The sequence below is a fragment of the Pteronotus mesoamericanus genome, unplaced genomic scaffold, assembly GCF_021234165.1.
Source record: "Pteronotus mesoamericanus isolate MK-2021 breed Mesoamerican mustached bat unplaced genomic scaffold, CSHL_Meso_final contig_130, whole genome shotgun sequence".
In the NCBI taxonomy this organism is placed as follows: domain Eukaryota; kingdom Metazoa; phylum Chordata; class Mammalia; order Chiroptera; family Mormoopidae; genus Pteronotus; species Pteronotus mesoamericanus.
In genome coordinates, this window is record NW_026555060.1 from 4,988,809 (window position 1) to 5,009,772 (window position 20,964).

General features: G+C 37.3%; 1 protein-coding gene and 1 non-coding gene across 2 annotated transcripts in view; both read right to left on the reverse strand.

Moving 5' to 3' along the window:
* CCDC158 (coiled-coil domain containing 158) overlaps positions 1-20,964 on the reverse strand; it is a 54,160-nt gene that overhangs the window by 15,534 nt on the left and 17,662 nt on the right. Inside the window, exons 8-16 of the mRNA XM_054590037.1 lie at positions 20,496-20,615; positions 18,512-18,709; positions 16,890-17,372; positions 12,723-12,912; positions 10,784-10,936; positions 8,687-8,799; positions 6,618-6,776; positions 2,639-2,731; positions 1,682-1,807 (exon numbers count right to left, since the gene is read on the reverse strand). Coding sequence (XP_054446012.1) covers positions 1,682-1,807; positions 2,639-2,731; positions 6,618-6,776; positions 8,687-8,799; positions 10,784-10,936; positions 12,723-12,912; positions 16,890-17,372; positions 18,512-18,709; positions 20,496-20,615 — 1,635 coding nt within the window. The remainder of the gene's footprint in view (positions 1-1,681; positions 1,808-2,638; positions 2,732-6,617; positions 6,777-8,686; positions 8,800-10,783; positions 10,937-12,722; positions 12,913-16,889; positions 17,373-18,511; positions 18,710-20,495; positions 20,616-20,964) is intronic.
* Positions 10,031-10,137, reverse strand: LOC129087777 (U6 spliceosomal RNA). The gene has a single exon (XR_008530931.1). It is a non-coding gene; the product is annotated as a U6 spliceosomal RNA (small nuclear RNA).

Here is a 20,964-nt window from a genome sequence, read left to right on the forward strand (position 1 = left end):
TCTACTGGTTCCAATGAAATCCCAGAAAATCAAATGTTTACACAATGGCAAAACTGTAAACACACATCTTGGGTCGCAATGACTCCTAGTCAAATGTTCTTTGTTGTTGTTTGATTTGTGGGTTTTTTTTTTGGAGAGGGGGGTTTAAGTTAATTTTATCAGTATGAGCACAGCTTTAACAGTAAAGTGGTTTTCTAACACTTAAAGCATAAGGCAGCAGTCTCCTGCTCTTCCTCTGTGCATCCCCAAGATTAGTCTCCAGATAGCAGAACATGCTTAAATCCTAACATTAATATTATTACTCTATTGTTTGATAGACTGTTCTGTTATTTGTTGTGTGACTGCTTGTTTTTCAGGACATTTAAGTGTACTGTGAGAAAAGGAGTTCGCTTCAGCTTTTAGTCATTTCACAGTACTTATGTTCATTTAAATGGCACAGGTAGACTAGCTGGTAGGTCACTGGTGATCCCGTTGCTATATATATACAATAAGACTGTGCGTTAATGAAATTGATTTTCATGTGTCTTATGAAGTAGGTCTCATTGCTTTACAGCTGGAGCTGAAAACTGGTTGCAGGGAATTAGTTGTTCCATAAACAAACAAACAAACAAATGTGTGCATGTGTGTGTATCTTTTTTTTTTAATTTAAATTTTTTTCCTCACCTGAGGACATTTTTTCATCACTTTTAGAGAGAGAGGAGAGAGAGAGACATTGACATCGATGTGAGAGAGAAACATGGATTGGTTGCCTTCTTGTACAGACCTGATGGGACTGAACTCACAACCTGGCCACATGTCCTGATGGGGAATTGACCTTTTGGTCAATTTTTGGGTTACAGGACAATACTCCAACCAACTGAGCCACACCAGCCTGAGAGACACACACACATACATACACACACACGCACACACGTTTTAATCCTTACCTGAAGATACGCTTATTGATTTTAGAGAGGAAGGGGGAGATGATAGATAGATCAATAGGTAGGCAGACAGATTAGAGATAGAAACATCAATGTGAGAGAGAAACATTGATTAGTTGACTCCCAAATGCGCCCGACAAGGGGATCAAACATGCACTCTAGGCATGTGCCCTGACCGGGAATTGCATACAGTCTTTCGGTGTATGAGACAACGTTCCCACCACCTGAGCCACATGATCAGGGCCATAAACACATTTTTAAGAAAAAATATACCTAAATTTTACATTGGCCATATTTTTCCCTGACCTTTAAAAGTATACAAAGTTATACTAAAATATTTCCAAAGCTTCTAATATTTTAACTAAAAGGAATAAAACATTTTATGATTATAAGTAAGTTCACATATAGTTGATGAAGAAACAATACACAGCAAATCATTTTCATCCTGGTAGAGTATATTAGAGCCACTAATTTGCTGTTGGCATTTGAAGTGATGCTTATTTTAGCTATTTTAACATTTGCTTTGTAGTCTAGAAATGCTTGTGAAAGAACTGAGCATAAGCCTATTAAATAATTGGACAATTATTGCTAACATTAATCCCACTGAATATTCCATTCACCTCGTCTACCTAAATTCAAATCTAGTAATTAAAACTGTCATGACTACACATATATTTTTTTAAATAAAATTCTTCTCAATTTCAAATTCTCTGTCTGTTGTATCATTTGTATCATGGATTGTAGGACTAGTTCCTTACATGAGACAGGAAGCTTGCCGTAGACTGGGAAGATGGGACATTGGAGTGAGAACGGGCAGCAGAGGATGACTGCAGGAGGCGTGGTTTCACCGAAGTATTTGACGTGTACCCAGGGCCCTGAAGTTCCTGGAAACAGCACAGATGTGAGCAAAATAACTGTCAACCTACAATTTACATTGTGAAATCAAAACGTATTTTTGAACATAATTTCAGTCTCACATGTTGAACTTCTACAAAGTTATAAACCAAAGTACTGTATTAAGCAAGATGATTCTGGTGTCTAAGTTACCCTTTGAAGACTAAGCATGTGCTTGGGAAGATGCCTTCACACTTCTGATTGATAAAGGCATCTCAGATAGGAAGCCACAGCTAGCATGGCATGCCGCTAGGTCGGTTCCCAACCTTTGGCAAACGCTCTGCACTAGTGCGGGCATACTACTGAGAGGGATCTTCTGCAACAGCAGTGCTCTAGCTATGAAAGGATCCTTCACAGAGACTTTGAGGCATGACTGCAACTTTCAAATATACTTGGAAAACAGACACACTTTTCAGTGGAAAATGTACTGTTTTTAAAGGACACATGTGCTTGGCATGAAGATTACATCATTTTGCTGTTCTTCAAAGAGGCCAAACACACTTGCACTTTGGGCCTTCCCACTTGCTTGACCCTTCTGTATGCAAACTCTTCCCTCAGGTATCCCCAAGGCAGGCACTTTTGTGTTTCTCCCACTTATTATGAACTTAGCATCAAGCATGGTGCTTCAATTTATTACTATGTATGAAAAGAGCAGGTATAGCATGTACCAAGGTTTGTACAGATTTTATAATTGTTAGTTTCAGATAATGTTGAAAGTACATTTTAATGTATCTAAGGTTATAAAAAAGATATAAGTATAGTATATCAAAGGGATTATTTTGATTACACAACTGTTTACAATGAAAAAAAAAAGACCTTACTTTTACATCCAAAGTGTGCTGGAGTTTTAGGCGCACAGATTCTTGTTCCTGACGTTGTATTATATCTTGACATTCTGCAAACTGCAAAGATGCCTACAATCAAGCAACCACATATGGTTTATCCTCCATTTTATACAATTTTATTAACCTATAAATGGAGCATTACCATCTCTTCAAGGACACACCCCCACCCTTAGCACACTGTATTTATCTTCCCCCCCCCCCCCATTTTATCCAGTTAACAGAGAATGGCCGGAGGCCATGTCCTTACCCTTTGTATTCTCAGAGTCTCACAGCATTTAGTATGTGGAGGGTACTCAAAAGAATGAATTAGTTAAGGATGAAATGAGCAAACAGCTTTAGCAATGTAAAAAAATTTACATGAAAATAACCACAACTAAAATTCATTGAGTCAATACATCATGTTTTAAGATCAAAGTTGGCATAGATAAAAAAAGATCACACATCATTTTATCTAACCATGAAGGTTCTGATTTCTTAAGAATCAAGGACTAGTTGGGTAACTTTTTAGCCTTCTAGATTTTTCAGGTGACTGGAAAGTTATTATATTCCTCTATAATAAATGGCAATGACAAACACAGTGTCATTGATCCTTCTCATTCTTTAAGCTGTGTTTTCCACTTTCATTTTCTAGACCCCACAAATTAACGGATGTTAGCATTACTTTATAATTTTATTAATATTATTAAGACTGTCTTCTACCTAGTTTTCAAATCATTCTTTAGTGGTTAGATTGGAGAGGTTTTTCTATTCAGTCCACTGAGGACACCAGGAGCATCTTATATCTTACATTTTACTTCTCCTGTGACTGTGTTAGTCTGAGAAAGATAATTGTGTAAAAAGTAACCATTATAACTGTGTTCTTGTTTTTCTGGAAGGTAAAGCTCTTTTTAATTTATATGGTTGACATACAATATTATGTTAGTTTCAGGTGTACAACATAGTGAAATTTCAGTTATACACCTTACAAACTTATCACCACAAAAAGCCCACTACCCATCTGTCACCATACAAAGTTATTGTGATATTATTGTCTGTGTTCCCTATGCTGTACTTCACGTCCCTATGACTTATTTATAAGTTTGTACCTCTTAATGCTCTTCGCTTTTTTGCCCATACCCCTACTGCCCAACCCTCTGGCCCTATCAGTTTTTTTGTATTCATGAGTCTGTTTGTTTTGTTTGTCTTTTGTTTAATTTTTAGATTCCACACATAAGTGAAATGATACAGTATTTGTCTTTCTCTGACTTATTTCACTTAGCATAATACTCTCTAGGTCTATCCATGCTGTCATAAATGTCATGATTTCATTCTTTTTCATGGCTGAGTAATGTTCCAGCATGTGTAGAATATTGAATTAGTGTATTGTTTTCTTCGGATAAGTACCCAGAAGTGGAATTGCTAGGCCCTTCTTTGTGTTCTGTTATAGCCTTTGTTTTTTACTTTTAGTCATGTGTGTCTTTCAATCTGGAATTCCATGTAGGCAGCGTGTATAGGGTCTTGTTTTTTATCCATTCAGTCACCCTCTGTTTTTTCATGTAGCACTTAGTCATTTTTCATTTAAAGTAATTATTGATGGGTATGTACTTACTGCCATTTTAATTTTTTCATATTAAATTCATAAGTGGTTGGTTTACTATCTTTATATGATTGGTTTTACTAGTGAGATTTTTTCTTTAATATATTTACTTATTTTTACTTTTGACCCTTTTTTTTTACTTGGAAAATTTCCCTTATCATTTCTTGTAATGCCAGTTTAGTGGGGATAAACTCCTTTGGCTTTTGCTTGTCTGGGAAAATCTTGATCCCTTCTTCAATTCTGAATGATAACCTTGCTTGATAGAGTATTCTTAGTTGTAGGTTTTTCCTTTTCATCATGTTGACTATACTATGTCACTCACTTCTGGCCTGCAGTTTCTGTGAAAAGTCAGCTCACAGTCTCATGGGCAAGCCCTTGTATGTAACCAGTTGTTTTTCTCTTACTGCCTTTAAGATTCTCTTTTTACCTTTAAGTTTTAACAATATAATGTGTTTTGGTGTGGGTCTCTTTGGGTTCATCTTGTTTGGGACTCTCTGTACTTCCTGGACTTGGATTATCAGTTTCCTTTGCTAGGTTAGGGAATTTTTCAGTCCTTATTTCTTCAGATAGGTTTTCTGTTCTTTTCTCTGTTGTCTCCTTCTGGAACCTGTATAACTTGAGTGTTAGTACACTTGATTTTGTCCCAAAGGTCCCTTATGCTATTTTTATTCCTTTTAAATTTTTTCTTTTTGATCTTCCATCTGGGTGATTTTCATTATTCTGTCTTCCTGACTGTCAATCCATTCTTATGCATCATCTGATCTGCTGTTGATTCCCTCCAGTGTATTTTTTCATTTCAGTGGTTATATTCTTTAGTTCTGATAGGTCCAGTTAAATAACTTCTATCTTTTTGTTGAAGTTCTCACTGCATTTATCCACTTATCTGTAGTTTGATGAGCAACTTTATGACTATTACTTTGAAATCTTTATTTAGTAGACAGCTTACCTCAGTTTCATTTAGTTCTTTTTCTGTTTTGGTTTTTTTGGTCCTGTTTTTGTTGTTGTTCAGAACATATTCTTTTTCTCTTCATTTTGTCTGTCTGTATCTATGTATTATATAAATCAGCTACATCTCCTGGTTTAAAAAAAATGGCTCCATTTAGAATGTGTCCCATGGGGCCCAGCAGTAGAATCAACCTTGTCACCAGAGCCAGGGGCTCCAGAGGGTGGACTAGTGTGGCCTCCTGTTGCGGCTGGGCCACAGCTTCTATGGACACACTGGCAGGTGGGGCTGGTGGTCTCTAGCCTGCTGGCTGTGAGGCCTGCCTACAACTCTTGTGGGCTCACTTGTGTGCAGGGCAAGCCTTTGGTATGCTGGCTGTGAGGTTCAGCCATGCTGTTGTAGACACACTGATGTGTGCTAATGCTGACTGAGGCCTCCTACTGGGTGTGGCAGAGCAGGAGTCACTTTAGAGGGGTGCTAGCTTGGGTGGGTCCTCAGGGAAATGCCAGGGTAGAGTGAACAGTGTTAGCAAGGCTGATGGAGAGTGTCAGAAATGGCACCTGCCAGTGTTAGACCAGCTAGTTTAAAGAAAGGGGAAAACATGGCTTCTGCTAGCCCCTCTGAATCAGGAGAAAGTTCTGATTTCTGTCCTTCCAGCAAACAACCTAAAATTAGACAATGTATCACCTTCACATATGACTGAGGTGCTTTTAAAACTGCTGCCTCTATGCTGGGACTCAGAGTACAATCTGTTTCCTACAGCCCTTTGGCTCTCCTAGATGTTAAGTCCCACACGTTTCAAAGCCAGATGTTACAGGGCTCCTCTTCCTAGTGCATGTCCCCCAGGCTAGGACTTGAACCCTCCACTTCTTTGGGGATGAACGCCACAGCTGTGATATCCCTCCCACTTGTGAGTAACTGCATGGGCAGTTGTGGGGAGGGTAGGTCCTGACTAGACTTAGTCCCAACCCTTTCTATGTGTTTCAATGTGGCTCTTTCTTTATATCAGTAAATGCAGAAAATCTGTTCTGCTAGTCTTCAGGTCATTCTCAAAGATGGCTGTTCTATACATAGTTGTAGTTTTGGTGTCAACAAGAAGAGGTGAGCTCAAGATCTTCCTACTCCACCATCCTGAATTTGAAGGTAAAGATCCTCGCTCTTGAATGCCAATTTAGCTTGTCCATGAAATGTAGTAACTTGTGGTTCATGCACTGGCCCCACAACAAACATGTCTTTGGGTGGGATCACCTAGTCACTCTATAACTGTATTCTTAAAGGTCAGAAGAGTCTTCTCTATAGGACATGTTTTTTCTGCATGCTAAGTAATTGGGCTATAATATAGATTTGGTTCCTATCACATGGAGTTTTCATTCAGAACAATTTTACTTAGTAGCTATTCAGTAAATGACCGCTTTATATGTTTTGTTAATAACTACCTTATCAAGAGCAATTTCCATATTTGCAACCTTTTCTTTCAAACGACGTTCCTGCGATCTCAGGACTTCTAGTTCTCCGGACATCTTGTTTTTCTCTGTTACAACAGTACTCAATTCCTGGCTTAATTTATTCTTTTCTTCTTTTAGAAAATGCTTTTCCTATAATTATAGAGGAGAAAAGCACCATAAATTATGGTGATGAAAATACAAAACTGCTCTATAAAAATCTGAACTATAGTTTAATTCATATGACATTTTCTTGCTTCTGAGTTGGAGTTGGGAGCTGCTAGAATAACATTATCATGTATTGTCTCATTTTTATCAATACTAGTATTATTATTTTTTTCTAGGCTCAAGAAATCCTTGATAAAATGCACAAAATATGTAATAATTATGTTGACATAAAAAAACAGTGAACAGTGTGTGTTGATTTGAGATTATGTAATCATATACCAAACTTTACTGAAACGTGTTTAAAATGACAGAAGAGATAATAAAGAAGATGCATTTACTTGAAAGCTTTATGGGTTTTTATTTTGTTTCAAGGCTGAATATTCATTTCACAAATGACATAAAAAGAAATGGAAGACACAATTCCTGCCCTCAAGTCCAGTGATGAGAATGAGCTCACTGATCTACTTAGAGAGAGTCTTTGGTATTCAACAAAACTTCATTAAAATTAGTTCATTCCTTTAGAAAAATCATGGAATAGGTAGACAAAAAGAAATACATAGTAGCCAAGTTAAAATACACACCTCGACTTAAAGAGTCTATATTTCTTTAAATATTTTTTTCAAAGAGAAAATGTTTAATATAAACAAGGTAGATGGTATCATCACTGTACTACACATTTTGGATGCAAATAATTTTTCCTTTTCTCATTAGTTAGGCAGAAAAGGTTTCAGAAAGAGAAGACTATTTATTTTACAAGCTGCCTCCTTTCCTCTAAAGGGAATGTCGTTGGGCTTTGATGACTGCTTCCCTTCAGCAGGCACCGGCAGCCTCTTAATGCCCTAAGTGTCCTCAGAGACAGAGAGCTCAAGCGCTGCTTTAGATTCCAAACAGGCAAATAACCGACAAAGAAAGAAAAGATTTAGGATAGTAAAAATGGTAAAGAACAAAGAAATATGTACATATTTGTTAACAGTTATCCTCATTCTAAAACAGTATTTCAGCAGCTCATTTTGGGTATGGAGAAAGTAATTACTTGAGTTACACTCATTATTTTTTTTTACTCATGCTCTTTATGTTCTCACCTCCATTACAGTCAGTTCTAATTCTTCTGTTAAAAATGCAAATTTGTTCCAAAGTATGATATTATCAGGAAACATTTGAGCATAACACAAATGTCACATTTACTTATGTGAAGTTTCACTTATGAGAAACTGCACCCAGCTAAACAAAGCTGCAAAGGAATATGCAAAAAGCATACATGCACTGTTCAAACAACTATCTATCAGCTACCTCAGTTTATCTCATGTTATGAGCCACATCCAAGCACACCTGGTATTAAATCTACCTTCTACCCCTTCATAGTGACTCACAAGCTGCAACTCTTTGATGCACACTTCCACAAGGAAACTTCTGGTGTTTTTTTTTAAGATAAGGGGCCATATTTGTTTTAGTGTTTATGTATTTCTGAACCACTGAACATGTATAAACTGTGCTTCCATTTTCATTAGGTTTCTGTTTTTTTGTGTGTCACTCATGGAATTTGTTAGCATGGTACTACTCATCCCTTTGTTTCCATAAGCCCTGTGGTTTTTATTGCACACTTTCGTGTAGCATAGTAATTTTAAGAACACATGTCACATTATAGTGAAACTGTGCTTTGTATATAATCACTCCCTGATTCTATAAGGAACATCTTTTTGTCCATCCTGCATTTAACTAGTTCTTTTGAGATCCTGCTCAAATGTTCTTTCAGGAACTTTACCCTAATTTTCTCAGTCAGAAAAACTTCTCTTTTCTCCACTGTACATTTTAATCTCTGCTCTGTCTTATTCTGTTTTGCAGTGTATTACTGAATGAACATACTGGTTTCCCCCAGCCTGAGGATAGGGACTTACCTTATTTGCATTTGTCATTGCCTCTTCCAAAAATTGTATCTTGCTCTGAAGGGCATCTATTTGACCTCTTTTAGCTGTGATTTGTTTTTGCATTCCCATTGCCACTTTCATAGCTGGAAAAAAAGTAAACTGTGCCTTAGTTTTTAAGTTTCTAAATTTTGAGAGGCTATAACTATAATGTGATGGTTAAACATTATGAGGTGACAAGTAAGATTCTCCAAGGCACCTGTACAGTTTCAAGTGAATGACCACAGAAAAAGGTCTTTGGATTTCACAATATTGGAATATAACAATTTTCAGCAATTACTTGGAGGTTTTAAGCTAAAAATACATATGTATATATGAGATAATATTTTGTGATTTCCTTGTTAGTGGAATTAATTTCACTGATGACTGTAATTTACCATATCTCCAATGGTAATAAATAATAATGACCAGATTCATACTTACACATATAGGAAGTAGATACATAAAAATATAGTCATATAATAAATGTACCATATATTTTTAATAATTCTTGTAGAAACTGATATTTACATCTACGATTAGTGATATTTTAAAAGATCCAGTGATATCACAAACCATTCAATTTTTATTCCCATGTTTATTGTCACATGCTTGGAGTTTGCTACTCTTTCAATAGTTCAATTGGCAGCATAAGCCTATATGTGATTATTTTAGTGTAACTCATGACAGGCTGAGAATGTTCTGTACAGGTAGTAGACAGTAAATACTCAAGACATGTCATGCCACTGAAAACATATACAATGTTCCTCCTTGCTTCGGAAATTCAAAATCAGAGACCCTATGTTGTTTCTCATAGTCAGCTGAGGAAAGAGTTTTGAAAATGCTACTGCTTTGAGTCAGGTCCAATTATAGCTTAGAGGTTAAAAAAAGAAAAGTTAGTGTTCTTTGAAAACAAACTTGCTAACAAGGTATAGTTCCTATCGCTAAACTGTCAAAAACAGGGTTAACAGAGGCACAATACATCGATATATTAATAGATAAAAAGTCCGACATCACTGGTTCACCATTCTGAAGAATTCTGGTCTAAGATGATCACGACTGGCCTTCAAAGGTAATTTTCTTACATAATCTGTTATATTTTAAGATAATTTTAATCAATGACAATAAGCATTTGAATGCCAATGCAAGATTACTTAGTTGATTTAGTAATTGTGACTGGGGCAGTTGTGGAGATGCCAGGATGGCAATGAGGAAGGGACTCTATCTGCAGGGAGGGGACAGCCCCCAACTGGGCCTCTTGAGTGAGTGGCCTCTCCAAACCCTACCATTGTCATAGCATGAACCAGCAAGGAAAGAGCTGAACCTCTGAGAACCACACAAAATATGGAATAATTCAAAAATTTGCATGTCATCTTTGTACAGGTGCCATGCTAATCTTCTCTGCATCATTCCAATTTTAGTATATGTGCTGCTGAAGCAAGCACAAAATAAGTCTTTTGACATTAAAAATATTGAGAAATGGAAAAATGTATATTTGATTTAGATATTTAGTCTTATAGTCAGCTAACACAGCCATACCAAAAACATGAATATGAAACAGTAAATAACCTTCTCTTTCTGAGTTAGTATGGGTAGCAAGGTAAAAAGGGAACAGGTCTAAGTGGTGGGAAGAGACCCCTGATTCTAGCAGTTCAATTCCCAGGTCTCCCTCCCAGGAAATGACAACTAGCCATAGATACATAGTTCACATAGATAACGAACATGTGAAAAATAAGGGGTTGAATGAAAATTATCAGTAATTTGTATTTATACAAACACATCCTTAAAAATAATTAATTGGCATTTACAGATGTGGAAATCTGTTAGAAATTATTGAAATAAATACAGGGAAAGAAAATTTAGATACTTGAGGTATTAAATTGCACGGCCATTCCTACCCGCCCCCCCCCAAAAAAAACCCCAAGCAGAACTACTGCTATGTAACACCCATCATTGATACCTATTGCTGTATCTCTCTCACATCATATAGCACCGTGAAGAAGATGGCAGGCAATGTATCCAGGTTTGTGCTTTAATAAAACTAGGTCAATGGAATTAAAAATAAAAGAAAAAACATCTAACAAAGCATACCATGACCATCAGATCCTTCCATTGACTTCAATGTATTTCTTGTTTGTTCTAGTTCAGACTGTGCAGATTTTAATTGCATTTTCAGCTTATTTGTAGTAGTTTCCATTTCTTCACTTTTGTTTCGGAAATTCCTTTTTAAGACTTCATAGTCTTCTGTATGACATGATAATTAATAAGAGTTACTTTTCCTATACCATTGTTATGAAGCATATTTTATTTGTAATTAATGATCACAGAATTTTAGAGCTAGAAGAGACTTCATTTAGTTACACCGTCATTTGTTACAGAAATTAAGATGTATATACATACACATTTCCAGGGATCTGACTCTTTAAATCTACTTGGGTGGATCCTCCAATATTGCTTTTATCCAGCCTGGGTACTTGACTTACATCTATTTCATCTTATACCTTTTTCTTGGGCTATCATATCCACTACAATAGATTTAGGTAGACAGATGTCCATGACACAGTAAGTAACCTGAGGCTGTCATGTGCTTTTTTTTTTTTTTATCTTCAGTAACTGTCAAAATGCTTGGCATGCATTCATCATTCATATACAGAATACATACATACTTAACTATCTATTTATATTTATATATTTATATATGATAGATAGATTTACATATACAGGAAGCTGACAGAGCCAAGATCTCTTTGCTGAGATCTCTGTCTATCTAGATGTTTCCATGTAGATGTCCTGGTGCCAACCAAACCAACTATCTCATATTGACTGCATCTCACCATCTTGCCCTCAAACTGCCCCTCCTTCCCGTTTCCCTCTCTCAGCTATTGGTATCATTGTTTTCCCAATAATTCAAACTTCAAACCTGAAACCCATACAACCCCTCCAGTCATTAAGTACTGTCGAGTCAATCTCCAAAAATATTCTGAATTCTTCCTTCTCCTCTCATTCTTACTGCCTTAGTTCAAGTTCTCATCATATTTCCCTGGGACCTTGCAAAATCCCCTTTAATGAGTTGGTCTCTGGCGCTTTAGTCTTGCCTTCCTCTCTTCACTTGCTGAGCTGCTTTTCTAAAATGTAAATTTGATGAAACCAACCTCTTACTTAGTATCCTTTGCTGGCTCCACCCTGTCTGGTTCTGCCTCATTTCTTAGTCCTCACCCCTTCACACTTTTACTCCAACAAATACTTCTGAGGTCCCATCATGTTATTTCATGCCTTCACGGCTTTGCCTCTTCATGTTCTCTCTGTCTGATAGCCCTTCCACCTCTTCTTCACCTGCCAAATTCCTCTTCCCCCTTCAAACCTAGTACAGATGACACCTACTGCAGGAGGCTGGTTCTCTACCCCTCCTCCCTCTGCTCTCAGCACACATCCACTGTGCCTCATCCACCGGACCGTAACCCGTTCTGTCCAGCCTGGCTACCAACTACCCGGGAGCCTCACTGTTGTGTTTCTAGGGCCTGTCTCAGTATCTGGCTTGGCAAGTGCTCAGGAACTATTGACTATGTCTGTATCTGTGAAGCAAGTGATGCCTGTACCATACTAATTGTAAATAAGAAGTGTTTCATTTTTTAATTTAAGGCCTTGAATTTTTCCTTTCAAGAAATTTGCATAAGTCTGTTTGCATATGTTGCTTCATCATTAAAGTTCTGGTCAAGGTATCTGACCCAAAGGACTCAAGGTTTTCCACTTCCCTCACCCTTTTCTAAGAAACTCAGAAAACACTGAGTTTTCATGGACCCTGAGGGCTGACTAACATGAACAGTAAATAAGGGCAAGGTATGAAAGCGCTTCAAGGGGAAGCATCATCAGGTGATGAAATGGATCTACGGGGGCAGCATCATTATTCCGTATTTGTAATGTGGGATGAGGAACTATTCTTTCACAATAGTCCTAGCATCTACATGGGACTTCACTGATAGAGCTATGTTGTTGTTGTTTTTTTAGCAGAATCTGAACTGAAGTAACATACCTGTAAGACTGTTTAACTCATTCCTACTGGTTTTCACTTCATTTAACAATTGATCCCTCTCTTGTCTGATGTCCTTCACTGCCCGAAGCCGCTCTGAGCCTGCGTTCACCAGCTTCACCTTTTCCAGCTCCAGGTCACTCACTCTGGCCTCGAGCTCTCGTATCTTTGCATCTTTTTTATCTTTTAAAATCTAAATATAGTGATAAATACCACGGGTAGAGTAAGAAATGAAATATATGTACATATACAATTATAACATGTTGTCTTAATGTCGTATTTATAGCTATATAAATAAATGTCTTTTTACTATTTCCCAGGATATTAAACTTGTATTTTATTATAAAGCATCAGCAGAGTAAGTGGGAGAACAAAAGCAGTATTTTACCTTTTTAAAAAAATCTTACATGTCAATTCAGCATATAGTTGTGCCATTAGCCACATGTGATTATTGTGTATTTGCGGTGTGGCTAATCTAAGTGGGGATGTGCTATAAGTGTAAAATATACCAGATTTCAAAAGCTTTACATTAAAAAATGTAAAATATCTCAATTTGTTATACTGATTGCATATTTTGGATGTGAATTAAATAAATGTCACTAATTTCACCTGTTTCTTTTTATGTGTCTATTAGAAATTTTAAAATTACATATATGGTTCACACTATATTTTGAGTTGATGATGTTTCCAAACAAATGACATTTGAAAAAAAATTTTTTTCCAAAGGAATTTCTACTGCTTGGTGTATATTTCTCCAAATACTGATATAGGTGTAGATATAAAAGCATCGGTGTATTATTTTCCAGGCTTACACTTAAATTTTTTTTAAACTTATGTTTTTGGTCATCAGACTGTCCCCTAAAATTAAGGCCTGTTGGCCTTAAATATAATTAGGCATACTTCATTTTACTGTACTCCACTTTACTGTACTTCATAGATGTGTTTTTTACAAATTGAAGACAAGACCCTCTATCAGCAAAAAGGTTTTAACTTGCTTCATTGTGACACTTCACTGTGGTGGTCTGGAGCCAAACCCATGAGATCTCTGAGGTATACCTGTAATATTCACTCATATACTGCCTAAGATCCTATCCCAAGGCAGCGTTGCTCATAGGCAAGTTATTTAAAGTCTCCATGCTCACACATCTGTATAAGCAACTGATATTTGACAAAGGTGGCAAAAGCATAAGATGGAGTGGAGTCTCTTCAATAAATGGTATTGGGAAAACTGGATTGGTACGTGCAAAAAAATTGAACTAGACCACCAAATTACACCATATACAAAAATAAATTCAAAATGGATAAAAAACTTAACTGTAAGTCATGAAACCATAAAAATCCTAGGAGAAACCATAGGTAGTATATTCTCAGATATTCAATGTGAAAATATTTTTGCCGATATATCCCCTAAGGCACTGGAAACAAAGCTGAAGATAAACAAACGGGACTACATCAAATCAAAAAACTTCTGTACAGCTAAAGAAACCATCAGCCAGACAAACAGGGAACCTACTGTATGGGAGAACGTTTTCACCAATGATGAATCTGACAAGGGTTTATTCTCCAAAGAATACAAAGAACTACTACAAGTCAGTGCCAGGAAGACAAACAACCCATTTAAGAAGTGGGCAAAAGACCTGAATAGATACTTCTCCAAAAAAGGACATACAGAGGGTCCATAAACATATGAAAAATACTCAACATCACTAATCATCAGAGAAATGTAAATTAAAACCTCAATGAGAATCACCTTACACTTGTCAGAATGGCTACCATCAATAAATCAACAAACAACAAGCGCTAAGGATGTAGAGAAAAGGGAACCCTTTTGCACTGTTGGTAGGAATGCAGAATGGTGCAGCCACTGTCGAAAGCCGTATGGAGATACCTCAAAAAATTAAAAATGGAACTGCCTTATGACCCAGCGAGTCCACTTTTGGGAATACATTCCAAGAATCCCAAAACACGAATACAAAAAAGTATGTGCACCCCTATGTTTATAGCAGCACTATTTACAATAGCTAAGATTTGGAAACACCTTAAATGCCCATCAATAGATGAGTAAATAGAAAAGCTGTGGTACATTTATAAAATGGAATATTAAGCCGCAGTAAAAAAGAAGAAACTCTTACATTTTGCAACAGCATGGATGGACCTGGAGAAAATTATGCTGAGTGAATTAAGCCAGCCAGTGAGAGAAAAAATACCACAAGATCTCACTCATATGTATAATCTAATGAACATAATAAACTAATGAACAAGATAGTAACAGAATTTAGGTACATAAAACAAACTGGCAGCTCCCCGAAATGAGGTGGCAGGGAAGGGATGAAAGATGGTGGAGGGATTAACCAAAGAACATTTATACACAACTCATGGATATGGACAACATTATGGGGCATGGCTTGGCAGGCGGAGGAAGAGGGTGGGGCTGGGTAAAGGGGACAGAGGGAGAGAAAGCAAGAACTGTAACAGCATAAACAATAAATTGTTTTTAAAAGTCTCCATGCCTCAGTTTCCTCGTCTGTAAAGTGGGATAATAATATACCCACCTCATAAAGTTTCTGTGAAAATTAAGTTGATTTATTTTTTAGAGTGTAAGACTCAATAGGATTCTTCCATTTGTTTCCACAATTAACAATATCAGAAATCCATCTCTTCTTTAATAAGAAGGTGGAACAATCATTTTTTCCTCCTGTAATATGTTACACAGATCTAAAGTTTTCATTGTAAGCGTTGGCCATTAAGACATCTTTAAAAGTCTCTTCCATGGTGAATTTAGCCATTAAAAATTATTCTAATTAAGTGAAAAATTGACACTAGAAAATTTAAGCTTTTTCTTCAATAAACTTGTATATCTCTATAAGACAGGTAATAATCTACAGTTGGCCTTTCTTTTGGAATGAGGAAACTCAGGCATCTAAAGTTTATGAGAGATTTGTGGTTATCAGAGGCAGGGGAAAGGGAAAAGAATTAAGGTGGTCCAAAGGTATAAACTTCCAGTTATAAGATGAATAAATACTGGGGATAAAATGTACACCATGATGACTATAGTTACCACTGCTGTATGGTGTATTTGAAAGTTGCTAAGAGAGTAGATCCTAAGCATTCTCAGCACAAGGAGGAAAACATTTTTTCTTTTTTTTTTTGTATCTATATTAGGTGATAAATATTGACTAAATTTATTGTAATAATCATCGCACAATATATGTAAGTCATTATGTTGTAGACCTTAAACTTATACAGTGTTATATATCGATTACATCTCAGTAATACTAAAAGAAAAAAAAATTGTATGTGATTTGTCTTATTTGAGTTACCAAGGCAGAGATACAGGTGACATATAGCTTAGGAAATCAAATTTTTAAAAAATTTATTCAATGCTTGTACATTTTGATAACGATGTACTGAGTATCTGCTAGGTGAAAGACAAAAATATATGGGGAAAGGGTACAAAGATGAGTAAGAGGTGTACCGAGCTTGAAGAAGCCTGCAGTCTTACAGGGAAGAGGAGACAGACATGGCTATTTAAACACACACACAGTGCAATATAGAATGTGATCCAAGTTACAACAGTACAAATAAAGTGAGAGAAGATTTAGATGGATAATGGAACAGGGGAAGGGAGCTGATATTTTCTAAACATCTACAGGCCAGGAACTAAGCTAAGTGTTTGATATAAAATTTCTCATGTAAGTCTTGAGTAACCCGATAAGATTGTTATGGATATTTTGTTTGTTTGTTTGTTTTACAGATATAGAAGCCAAGGTTCCGCAAAGAGTCCAGTGTTTTTCAGTTCTTGAGTGGTGAGGGATGTGGTTCAAATTTAGGTCTGTCTGACGAGGGGGTAAAAAACTTCTAACTGTGGGATCAGGAACGGCTTCATGAAGCAGCTGTGGATTTTCTTATTTTTTTACCTTTCATATGGGTAGTTCTGAACCATTGATGGTTCATTCCTTCAGGAATGTAATGAAAGTATGGATCCTTTCTCATAAAAACATACATGTACACACAGACACAAATACTTTCAAACAATTTCAGAGTGTCCACAGATCATCTTTACAAAACCCCTTGTCAGTAAATTATGTCATTCTTATTCACGGAGGAAAGGTATTTCAGAAGCTAAACCACACACACACACTGCCACCCACCCACCCCAACTCTACAGACCTTAAATTCTTGTAGTTCCAGTCTCCTATCATTAACCTCTTTCTCAAGTTGAGCTTTTTCAACTTGCATAGCACCAGCAGTTCGTCCATGCTGGCCCACCAACTGTGTCATGTTTTCAATCTGTTGTCGCAAAATCTCGATCACCTTGTCCTTTTCGGCCATCTGTAGCTTGAGGGCATCGCACTCTGTCTGCACATTTCTCAGGTGATCCCCTTCATTTTTCAGGTGCTGCAGCTCCTGCAATTTCAAGTCTACCCGGGAGCGGAGCTTTGTGATCTCTGCATTGGTGGCCTCGATGGCTCTCTCCTTTTCCTGGAGGGAAGCTGTCAAGTCCGATACAGTCCTCTCTGAGCTCTCGAGGGTCATTTTCTTGGCTGTCAATTCTTCTACTACTTTGCGGAGCATCTCTTTGGTGGATTCAAGCTGAGCTGTCAAGGAGGACACTTTTTCTAGGCTTTCATTCTTTCCCTGAATTGCCGCCATCTGATTGTTAAATAAAAAAAGAATTTCATGGATTTGGGCAGACAGGTAGAGGCAACCTAAAGAAATAAAACAAGGTAGCTCAAAAACATGAAATCATTCATTAGATAATATCCACTCAGACCAACTCCAATCGCTTTGCTGTCAGAACTCCATAGGGACAATAGACCGACATGTGTTAATTAGACCACAGTGAAGAGGCCTTAATTAAACAATAATGCCCCTCCAAAATGCTTTCCTGGGGTGAGATCTTAGGAAAATTCCTCTCAGGATATTTTCTGTACTAATTTAAATTAAGATAACACTGGTAGTAGGGGGAAGTATGGAAGGATTGTAGGTAAGTGCCCTTTTCTCTATTTCCCTCCAATCTACTCCTTAATTCTACTTCTTTGGGAAGAGTGAGTGATGGTTTTTATCCAATATACACTCACGTTCTCTGGCCCTCGTTAGAAGAGTAAGATTCTCAACTCCAATTGTTTCTTTCACTTTCTTCTTTCCCAGGTTGAGCCAGAGAAGAGGAAAATGGCTTTGCCTGGGTCTAAGCCAAGACTGCTTCCCCTGGTTTGCTTTCATATTTGGGAAGCTCCCTCTTTTGTGGGATGCTTTTTATCTCTCTGTGGTGGCAAGTGGCAATGGAACCATGTCCTTCCCGGGCTGAAGGGACATTGCCGTTAATAGCATATGTCACGTTTCCCTACTGGTGCACTGAAATGGAGAGCACCCATCCTATATATGGATCAGTCTCAATCTGTAAAAGTAAAAACAAAACCAAAGAAACAATTCTTAGATACCTTCAACCCTGCTGTCGCTAAGATCTCCCTACGGTTTGATGCTTTTCTGAAATAAGCAATTATTAGGGCATCAATTTCTAGCTGAAAATGAAAAAGCAACTGAATGGGTTTCATTAGTCAACAGAGAATAAAAATGAGAAAAAACATTTGCAATTTAATAAGTCGTCAAAAATACTGCAATCACAGGCTTTTATAACTTGTTCACAGAATTCACAGCTCTACTTTAGAGCTATTTTAGGCCCATACATGTTTTTTAATTTTTTTTAAACAGCTTTACCAATAAGACATAAAATACATTCCCCCTCCACACCCCCAAGAGCCCACTGGGGAAGCCGACCGTGTCCGCCTGACCTGCCTCTCCATCTGGCCCTGACACTCGCTCTTCATGGCCTTGAGGAGGGCTTCCAGGCGCTGCACCTCCATGTTCCTGTCGTCGAGCTCCCGCCGCAGGTGGTCGATGGTGATGCTGTTGCCGGTGTCCCGGTCCCACAGGCGCTTATTCTGCTCCTTCTCTAGACTCAGTTCCTTCTCTCTCTTATGTAGATCAGCCTACGGAGAAGCAAGGTATGTTCCCTCCCTTAGTATTAAATAATTAAACCTTTGCTCCTTATATCATCTTTGGAGTTTGCTATGTGATTCGATTCCTTTTTAATGGCTTAAGAACATTTCCTAGAAAAATCAGTTAACATTTTGCTTGCTTGTAACTTTTAGCATTTCAAGTAAGTCTCAATGCACTTGACCCCAAATAATATACAATAAAAAGGAAATATAGTAGATTTTTAAAGTCATCTATTTTTAAGTTTTGAATTTTCTAACAAAGATATTATGTTTGATATCAAGTGTGCTCCTACAATAAAGAAATGTTCCAAAGGTTGAAGGAATAGCAATAGTAATTTGGGTTACTGATTCAGAAATACACAATAGTGTCTGATACTGAGATTAGAGTAGCAGTTGGACTGCAAATAGAATTAGCTCCCTTTTCAGTTACTAAAAAAAAATACATATATAGTGCCTATCTACTATTAGCAAAAACAGTAGAGTAGAAGAAACAAAGACTCAAAGATCTTAAAGGACTCATCACCCAAAGAGAAGGATATGACAGATACAAAAAACTGGAGGTGGTTTTTCCTTAAAGACAGAGCTAAGAACTAGCTGAGAGAAATCACTAAGGAGATCAAGATGTTTCAAGAAGGCACTTAAATTGGACCTTGGGACAGCCTGGAGATGCAGAGGTTAGGAAGAAGGGACTGGAAAGGCTCATGCCTGGTTTGCTTGGAGCACTGGGCGCATGTCTGGAAGAGACTGGAAGGGTACACTGGGGCCAGATCATCAACAGTCTTGAAAGGCAGGGAGTCGGACTTTAGTGGGAAAGTAGTTTTTGAATCAAAGAGTGACCCAATTAGGGCTGTATTTCAGAAGGATGACTATGGCAGCCCTTCCACAGTTGACTTAAGAGGGGAAAACCGGAGTGAGGGACCCCACTAAGGAGATATTCATTGCCATGTTCCAGGTGTGATGAGGGGCTTTGGGACAAAGGGGATAGTGGTGGTAAAAATGAAGAGGAGAGGATGGATTTTAGGCTCTTTCAGACATGTAATCTCCAAGATTTTCAAATCAGATATGAGAACACTGGGAAACACGCAGTAAGCGGGAAGGAAGTAGAAGATTATCCCCAAGTCTGGAGCTTTGCACACATGGTTGCCAGTTCTACCTTCAGCAATGCTCCTCAAGCCTCTCGTCAGCCTTCAAAGAACGGCGTTACCAGCAGAGAGCACTATGCCTTCGAATGGGATTTGCCAGGGAGAGAGAAATTTATTCTACTGTACCACTGACATCACACAAAGAGGCACCAAACATTTCCTTTTCCTAAATGTCTCAGCCTCCGCTACCTCTAACAGAGGACAGAGGCTGGGTCACGATGATCAGGATCGTATTTTCTTTCTTTTAAAAAATTTTAATGTAAATTTCCATTCAAATTTTCCATACACATAATTTGTATGTATTTCAAATGCCATTTTGCTTTGGAATGAACACTCAACACTACTTCAATTTATGAGAATATCGTACCTAGTTGAAAGACTATGGTTCTTTGAAGACTGGCCTCACCTAAACTCTTAAGCTGTAACAGGTCTACTTAAGAGAAAAAACAGGTAAAGTATAGACTGTTATATTTCACATGCAAAATCTGAATAATGTCTAGGACATTCTATTGTGCATGTATATACAAATATTTTCTAAAATTTGTACTTTTATAAATGAAACTAGTTTTGTGAAATATTTTGGTGAAAAAACGTCCCAGAATTAATGTCATTCATATTGCAGAGTATTATCATACCAACAGCTTTTGCAGTTGATCATCCAAGTTTCCAGACTCCTGACTGAACTGGTCACGTTCTGTCCGTGCTTCAGTGAGCTCCGAGTTGGCAAGGACTAACTGCTTCTCCAGCTCTTCTATCTGAAAGGGAAGCACAAATCATACTGTCTGACTATATCAGTGGGTAATATAAAATAATTACAGTCTTTGGAAAACAAATGTTATTTGGGGGCAATAATAAAACTTTATTATGATGTGTTTTGCAAAGTTTCCTAAACTTAAGATCCATCTGTGTAGAACTTAGCCAAATGAAATATTCAAAATTTAGCTTCTGTGATACGTGTTGTATAATTTGGTATTTAAGGAGGCTTGAGGTAGCATAAATACATTCTGCAGAGCTTACACAAATGAAATGTATTATACTTAGAAATATTTTGTTTCAGAATATCAGGAGTTCCATAATAAAAGGATTTGAATATAAAAGAATGAA